At 39.4% G+C, this 8,978-nt stretch overlaps 1 protein-coding gene across 1 annotated transcript in view; it reads right to left on the bottom strand.

The window, feature by feature from the left end:
- Window positions 1-4,709: 4,709 nt before the first annotated feature.
- Window positions 4,710-8,978, bottom strand: part of LOC139726464 (putative ammonium transporter 2) — a 41,307-nt gene continuing 37,038 nt past the window's right edge. The window contains exons 9-11 of the mRNA XM_071637419.1: window positions 8,126-8,404; window positions 7,029-7,224; window positions 4,710-4,754 (exon numbers count right to left, since the gene is read on the bottom strand). Of these exons, the coding sequence (XP_071493520.1) occupies window positions 4,710-4,754; window positions 7,029-7,224; window positions 8,126-8,404 (520 nt within the window). The remainder of the gene's footprint in view (window positions 4,755-7,028; window positions 7,225-8,125; window positions 8,405-8,978) is intronic.

Below are 8,978 nucleotides of genomic sequence, written 5' to 3'. Positions count from 1 at the left end.
ATTTCTACGGGCCTGGGGGGTCCACCATCGCATCTACTCTGTCGCGTTTCCACACAGTAATTGCCGTGCAAGGCGGTCAAGCATCTCATCGCCGGGAACACCACTGCTGATGGCTCCCTCAACACTGATGAATTCAAGCGTGCCATCCTGCAGTATCGGAACACTGCCGACCGTGACACTTGCCTATCCCCTGCTCAGTGTGTCTTCGGTCGGCCTATCCGGGATTTCATCCCCATCCACCCGGGCAAGTATAGTCCCCACTCGACATGGCGGGACACTCTTTCATCGCGGGAGGAGGCCTTGCAGAATAGGCACATGCGTGCTGCCGAACGTCTCTCTGCCCACACACAGGTACTCCCCCCACTTTCCATTGGTGACTGCGTCCGCATCCAGAACCAAACAGGCCCCCACCTGACAAAGTGGGACAATTAGACTGGAATAATGGTTGAAGTGCACCAGTTCGACCAGTATGTCATCAGGGTGGACGGCTCAGGACGTGTCACACTCTGTAACAGGAAGTTCCTCCGCAAGTACCAGCCAGTTATCCCTCTGGCGACCCTCACCACATACCCAGGGCCCTCCACGGTCTCGCCTCCACCTCGTGCCATTCACCCCACCACGACGGGCCATGAAGCCGCACTTCCCCACCACAGAGAGCACACTCCCCCAACTGGCACTGCCGTCCCACGATTCCCCATCAGTGCGGGACAGCCCAAGTGATCAGCCCGTCTCCTCCGGCTCACCGGACCACGCCCCTACCTCGCTGTCGCCTGTGGGCCTGGAACCACGCTGCCACCTGCCCTGCTCCGTCCGTGTTCTCCTTCCATTCAATGCCCCGGGACGTAAGGAGGAGCCTCTCCCTGCAGCACCAGACGCTGACCCCTCTTCTCCCACGCTCCGGCACTCTACACGACGGAAGGCTCCATCGGCTCATCTCCATTACTGATCAGACTTGTCATTGTTCTTTCATCTAGTTAACTTTTTGCGCGTTGGACTTCAGTTGACTCTTTTACTTGTTGCTCAGTTCCTTGTTATTCAGTCTTTCTGGTATCCACGTTTTGTTGCTCCGAAAGACTTTGGCGGCATAGATAATTATTTTTATTACTTGATATATCTTTTTCCTTTTGCAGCCTCCATTGGACTTAGTGTGATTGTTGCTTGATTTGAACAATCGGACATTGATAGCAAAGAGCAATTTACTCATCTAGTGTTCTCATCTATTTTCAAAAAATTTCATTCAAAAGGTATGTTATGTCTTTAATTGGAGTCATAGTTGTGAATACTTTTTATAATTTTACAGAACAAACCATATCCATCATCAGGGCAATGAAACATTCAAAGTATATTTATCCTCTCAAGTTCATGTGTATTAAAATCAAGAATGATAATACATTATATATTTTGTAAGATCTCTATTATTTTGTGCCCCTCCATCTTCATTTTCAGGTACTAAGATAATTTAGAAACAGACTTTCACCTTACGGTAAAGAAACATCCTGCATTTCATCCTCATTGAATATTTTGAATGGATTGAGTGGATTATCCATATTGAATTAGACATGTATGTAAACTATCCAAGAAGAAGAATCCAAGGAACATTTGTTAATAAAAGTATGCTATTCCATATTATTCTATTCTGTTCTATGTGTTGTTGTCAGTTTGGTGAAAGGGCAAATGTTGCAGATCTATGATGAATTAAAATGATGTTATTATACACCCATGTATTTGTACAGCGTTAGAGGAGGCAGTGGAAAACTTTAAGTTTTCACGTACAAAATTACAAGATAAAATGTTATAAACGCCATGACCTTGAAAACAAGGAAAAGTAGAAATTACGTGGTGCGTAACATATGTCCCCGCCGGAAGTAGCATTTAGTGGCAAAATGTACAATATAGGTAAAAAATCGAGGTCAAAGGTAAAAAAAGTCAAAGGTCAAAATTCTGTGTAGAAGTTTTGAAGCCCTCACCTAGTGCCATCACATTAAGCAAACGGAATCTAAATCGGGTTAGAAATGGCGAGGGAGTAGCATTTTGTAGCCAATGTACAATATAGGTAAAAAATCAAGGTCAAAGGTCAAAGAAGTCAAAGGTCAAAATTCTGTGTAGAAGTTTTGAAGCCCTCACCTAGTGCCATCACATAAAGCAAACGGAAGTGAAATCGGGTTAGAAACGGCGAAGGAGTAGCATTTTGTAGCAAAATGTACAATACAGGTAAAAAATCAAGGTCAAAGGTCAAAGAAGTCAAAGGTCAAAATTCTGTGTAGAAATTTTGAAGCCCTCACCTAGTGCCATCACATAAAGCAAACGGAATCGAAATCGGGTTAAAAATGGCGAAGGAGTAGCATTTTGTAGCAAAATGTACAATATAGGTAAAAAATCAAGGTCAAAGGTCAAAGAAGTCAAAGGTCAAAATTCTGTGTAGAAGTTTTGACGCCCTCATCTAGTGCCATCACATAAAGCAAACGGAATCAAAATCGGGTTAGAAATGGCGAAGGAGTAGCATTTTGTAGCCAATGTACAATATAGGTCAAAAATCAAGGTCAAAGGTCAAAATTCTGTGCAGAAGTTTTGAAGCCCACACTTAGTGCCATCACATAAAGCAAACGGAATGAAAATCGGGTTAGAAATGGCGAAGGAGTAGCATTTTGAAGCAAAATGTACAATATACGTCAAAGGTCAAGGTCAAAGGTCACAACTGAAATTTTGTGTAGAAGTTTCAAAGCTCCCATGTAGTGCTATCATATAAAGCAAACAGAATCAAAATTGGCTCATAAATGACAGAGAAGTAGCAAATTGAACATTTTGATCACACAAGGACGCACAGACGGACGGACGGACGGACGGACGCACAGACGGACGGACGGACACACGGACACACGGACACACACACGTACGGAGCCCGTTTCATACTCCCCTGCTCGAACTCGTTCGGCGGGGACAATGACCTTGAGAATGACCTGTGTGTGATACTGTTTTATTCAGTTTTGGTTATAGATCATTTTTGCACATAAAGCACTTCACTGTCATATATATGTAGCCTGCTATAGGGCCGGAAAGCTATCATGAATCATTTGCACTAAATACTGTTGTTGCCATGGTAACAAAAAGGAGCAATCTTTTCATTTATTTAGAAAAAAAAAACCAACACACTCTGTAGATTGTGAGCTTTAATGATTTGATCATTAGGGATTCTCGCAAAGGAACTGACACAGATCTATAATATAGTGCTTTGACCTTGAGAATGACCTTGAGAAGGATTTAGAGGGTAAACTAACCGATACCCTCTATTGAAAACACTTCAAATGCTTAATTACAATAAATAATGAGAAATAATTAGTTGAATGATCATTATTTTACATTGTTTCACATTTCAAAAACAAATTTCTATTACGTGGGCCTGTTACAGAGCCAAAAGCTCTCCTTTGCACAAGAGACTCAACTTCCGTTTCCATGGTAACAACTTAGCAGACTGAGGTCATGTGGTAGAGTTAGAGTCAGCTTGCTTCCTAGTTTGTGTAGCAAACTCATAGCAGCATGTACAGTTCCTTGAAGGATTTGACAAAAAACTTTATCATAAAAATTAGTCCTGAATTTGTATCAATTTTGTGATATTCAATAATTTGACCTTGAAGTGACCTTCATATCCTCGAAGAATGAGCCATGTTCATATTTATTGCAAAAGTCTTTAGTACGTTACTTAAGCCTCTATTCCAAGACAAGACTATCCTACTAATTCGATTATTTACAGAAAATTTTTGCCTTTAATATATTGTTTCATTCTCTAGAAATGACATTGAATCAGCACATGTTTTAAGAGGTTGTGATATATCAACTGCGTTGCCATGGTAACGATCAAGAGTTGGAACTTAAGATCATCATTTCCGAAAAGTAGAGACTTGTACCTATCCAACGGTACCAAGATATCTTGGGCCCCCTGGGGGTGCTACGAAAATGCAATTTTCAGGCCTTGGCTCATGGACTATAATGACTCAGATATAAGCGCAGCTGACATACGCAACAGCTTAGTATCAAATGAAAGTACATCGAGTTTACTATATTCATTCAGATTTGTAAGCTGTCTGCATACATAATCTATTTCAACACCACTGAAAGAAAATTTATACAGGCTAGGTGGATTATGCCATACCGGGGATTTTCTTTGGAATGAATTGGCTATGATTCTGCTAATATTCATGAAATAATCATTCATTTCATCTGCACTTATTTCACTAGGCAAAGTATTAACAGATTTTGTAATACCAGTAACTTTATGAAGTTCTTCCCAAAGTACTTTGGGGTTGTTTATGTGATTCTTTGAAATATCATCAAAATAACTTTGCTTTTTCTTCCTAATACACTTTGTTATCTCATTTCTTAATTCACGATATTTCACTAAATCAGATTTACATTTCGATCTCATAGCAACTCTTTTAAGATAATCTCGTTTATGGATCATTTCAATAATATCTGTAGTCATCCATGGTGATAACCTGTCTTTTACTCTAGATTGTTTCAATGGGGCATGCTTATTACATATATTCAAAAAAGCTTCTTTCCACATACGCCATTGATCTTTGGCTGAACGATTGGTCTTTTCCGCAAACCCTCACCGATGTGCTCTACTAATGTTGCTGCTTTCACTCAGTCCACATTTCTCTTTGGGTTTTGGTTTCCTTTGACACATAAATGCAACGGGGGCAAACAAACACCTACAACTGGCATTCTTTGCTCCCATCTGGTGGAGGGGGAAATATCTGTTACACATGAAGGAAGGGATATCGGTTGGTAAGAGAAAAATAATCTGTGTTTGTTGGACAAGATTGAGTTACAATAAGCAAACCGTTTTTTATTAAACTTCTTCACCCTCTTCTACCATCACATAAACTGCATGAGAACTTAATGTAAGTGTCATGCATTTTCTGTTTTCCAAAAACATTGTGAAATTATGTCACTGGTATAATTATGGTGCTAAGAAGAAACTTGTCAATGCATATTTTCATAACACATACAGGTAGTGATAAGATATTGAAGTATAAAGAAAAACCTTGAAATCGAAACAAACGTTTGATAACCTTTGATTAATGATACACATCCTACTGATGCTAATTTTGATGCTTGTGTACTTTCTATCACTATCTAGAAATGAAATTTGAAAAAAAAATATGATGCAATGAGCGATGGAGTTTTTCCTGTCTTCTGTTTGAGTTACCATTTCAATGCACTTTTCTCTTTATCAATAACAACTAGTGTTTCTCATTCATTAGTTCACCGTTTCAGATAATGTTCTTGTCCCAATCGCCTTCCACTTTCCAACTGTCGTTAATCATGAATAAACGCGAAACCTAAGTAATTAGATTGGCTTAACGAGCAAAATTTTAACCCCCCCCCAAAAAAAAAAAAAAAAAAAAATCGAAAGAGATTGAGAGGGGGGAGGAGAAGGGAAGTATTTCTACAGGAAATTTGCGATAGAACATTAGTGAATTGCAACGCAAATGTAATCAAACGTCGAGAAACTTAATTATCCTCCAGCAGTCGCTTTCTTTGTCATTTTCTTTGACAAGTACTTCTCGCGGGCCAATTGACCCCGAGATCAACTATTATACAATGTAAGTGTCACGTCTATGATGAACTTTTCTTTTCAAGCTTACGGAAGGATACAGACCGTTTTCAACATTTCTCAACCCTCAGAATGTCTAGAAATTTATGACATTTGATGGTAAACAGAATTAAAAACACACACACACACATACGCTTGTTTGCTCTAAATTGTATGGCTGTAAATGCACACATAAGGACATGGTGAACGTGAAAAAAAAAAGCAACAGTAAACCAGTTACTGATTTCACTCACTGTACATGTCAGTTTCCAATTTCCCTTCTAAACCTCTCTTGTTAAGAATAGTAGTCTGCTTAAAACATTGCATTATGCAGCAGTGAGTGACATTGGCTACCATGCCTAGACCTATATCAATCACTCCGAACCAAGCAAGTATGCGAATCAACGTCAAGGTCAGAATCATATCGCAATACCTTTTATCTCCTTCAATTAATGCGTATTTTTATCAAGGTTTGTCCACGTCCACCTCACCTACTCATTTTTTTTTTCACTTTCCCCAACCATCAGCGTTTACAACGTTAACTTCCCTGTCCATTGTCTATCAGTGCTTTGCGCGTAGCGACATCAATACCAATTAATACGAAACGAAGATTTGTTGTCATTTAGTGCTTTCAAACCGAACAAAGGTACTTGATTTCTCCTTCTGTTGTTTGATGTTTGTTTCCAGTTTTTCTTCTTTTTTTTTGGGGGGGGGGGGGGTAGATAGTTGAATGAATCGATATTGCTACTCAGGCTTTCCTAGTGTTTCATGCACAATGAATTTGTCCGTGATCGTGACCGGAAGTGGCGTAATTAACGGAAACGCTGCCGTGTGGACAAAAAATTGTTATTTGGCAAGGAACCTCGCATGTGACAAAAAGAAATTCTTTCAAACTAAGGTCATCAGATCTATAACGATTAAAATTGCTTGCCTGCTATTCTAGACCCAAACTGTTTTTTCCAAGTGTCCTCGACAATCCATTTTGGATGATCACACCCAGTGAAAGCCAGATTGATCGTGTTGATTCACAACATTTTGTTTTTACTAGGTTACTCAGACATTTGCTGAACTACTAGGAGTTACTTGTTTTAAAGTTTTCTGGAATAATACTAAGTAGGCCTATATCTACTGGTATCGCATTATGCGTAGCTTAAATCATATGCGTATTCTGCCTTTCTCTATTTACATTTACATTTGTTTTGATATTCTGACTCTGTATTTCATATTTTTTACGAGTGTCATCAATTTGATAACTTTGATCTTACTTCTTCATACGGAAGGAAAAGAGGAATTGACAGAGGAAGGCATAAATGCCAGCGGGTTCTTATTTTATATAGTCAAGAAGACGAGATCCATAAATGGTGACATGTGCGTAAGTTTCACATTTATCAGAACTTTTCAAAATGAGGGCAAGGATGAAAACGGCCCTTACCTCCCGGGGCCTCTGCGCCTCTCCATTTCTGGCAAAGTACCCGTTCGGTTTCCTCTTTGTGAACGGGTTAAACTTCTTTTTGGCTCGATATCGTTTGACTCCTCTTCGCGCTGAGCCGCCGTTTACTCTGCTTGAAGCGCCATTCGTTGAGGGCGTAGTTCGACTCATTTCAAGGAGATCCACAGAAGTTGTCTGCCTAATTAGTGTTAGGATTTAAATGGAAAAACAAACATAAATACATTTACATTGCAGACAGAGTTCATGCATGGATAGATGGATAGATGGATAGATAGCTAGATGGATAGATAGATAGATAACACACTAATGGTATAGGAAAACAAAGAGAGATTAATTTCAGCCACATTCTCAAGAAGAAGTTTGAATATTAATATAATCATTGTTATGTCCATAATTGAGAGTGAACGGAGAAAGTGTAAAGTTGTTTGCATAAAACATTTTAGGCGGAATGTCTTCTGTTATAGAAAGATAAATACAATAACATGAATAGTGTATGCCAATATAAATGCCATTGACTGACAACATCATAGGGTATGAGATGTAAAGGTGTCTTTCAAAACGCCATCTTCCTGCCATGCCGCAAGTTTTTACATATTCTTAATCCTTCTGTTAGTAAGTCGTCAATTACAACTGTCAAAAATACAACCAGTTTATTGCCTGGCCTTATTTAGTCTCAGGGAATCAGACCCCTGTTTCAGTAACACGGGAACATATCAAGCCAAACAATAAACCCAATTTGGGTAATATCTATAGTTTGAAGGGCATAGATACCTCGAATGTAGATTTTATTGAACATGGCAAAAAGGTTGGGGCACGATATCTTTCCTATGGATCAGTGAAACACTTCATTACTTCTAAGTACTGATTGATCCTAAAATTGTCTCTAAGATTAGTTGGAATTATCATATTTAGCGCTTAGTGATACATTATGATTACCTACTCCCAATGACTCCCGGTTGCCCGGTGCTTTCAGGATCTGACATACTTATGAAATTCTTTGATGACACATAAAAATGAAATCGAAATGAAATTGATATCAATGATCCAGTTCCTCTTTCTCTGAGAATCATACTATATACCTCGGGTAAGCGACGTCGTTATCGTTCTGTAACCCAGCTGACAGGTTGTATATTATATTAGTCCTTCCCTCGACGTCGCGTACATCACACGCCGATGGGGAGGCTAGGGACCGGGCGCTACCCCGCCAGCCCTGCCCACTGTGCTGCAATAAGAAGTCCGGCGCCTCGTGGCCGAGAGCTCTGAGCTCGTAAATGATGCGGACACGGTCCTCGGGGCTTAGCTGGTCAATGCCGTGCTCAACGATGTCGGCGCCTAGAATTTCGTCGACCTCGGAGCAACTGCAGTTTGACAAGTTGATTTGACGAGGGAATAAATCCTGTCCCATATGGCACACATATGGTATAATGTATGAGATATTATTTTTGTTTAGCTCTTTTTTTTTCTCTCTCTCTCTTCTTTTTTTCCCCCTCCTACCTCTGATTTTTTTTGCTCCTTATTGTTTGAGTTTTTTTTTCCTTATATGTACCTCGCGTATACTTATATTTGTTTACTGTTTCAGCTAAATTTGTGTATTTCTTGTACAGTCATTTTTCATTTGTTGTTGTTTTTTACTACTCTCCCCTATTGAATGTTTTGTGTATTGTTATGTTGTTTTTATTTTGGTTGGACCCCTTCGAAAAACAGCAATTTGCTGAAAGGGCTATCCATCCCACAAGTGGTAAATAAATAAATACAAAATACAAATACATTCCACATACACATATACACATACATAAACACTTTACACTAATTTACACTGATTATCATTCTCTTAATTTACACTACAACTGAGCCTATTGAAATTCTAAGCATAAAAAGCATATGTATCGTGATGTTTTTCAGTTACAGTATCTATTTCCCTGTCTGAAAGAC

This window comes from Diadema antillarum, unplaced genomic scaffold (genome assembly GCF_040938485.1).
Source record: "Diadema antillarum isolate AM-2024a unplaced genomic scaffold, OU_Dant_1.0 seq00000085_RagTag, whole genome shotgun sequence".
Taxonomy (NCBI): Eukaryota; Metazoa; Echinodermata; class Echinoidea; order Diadematoida; family Diadematidae; genus Diadema; species Diadema antillarum.
Note: the sequence above shows the minus strand (reverse complement) of the source record. Positions and strands in the feature narration are given on the sequence as shown.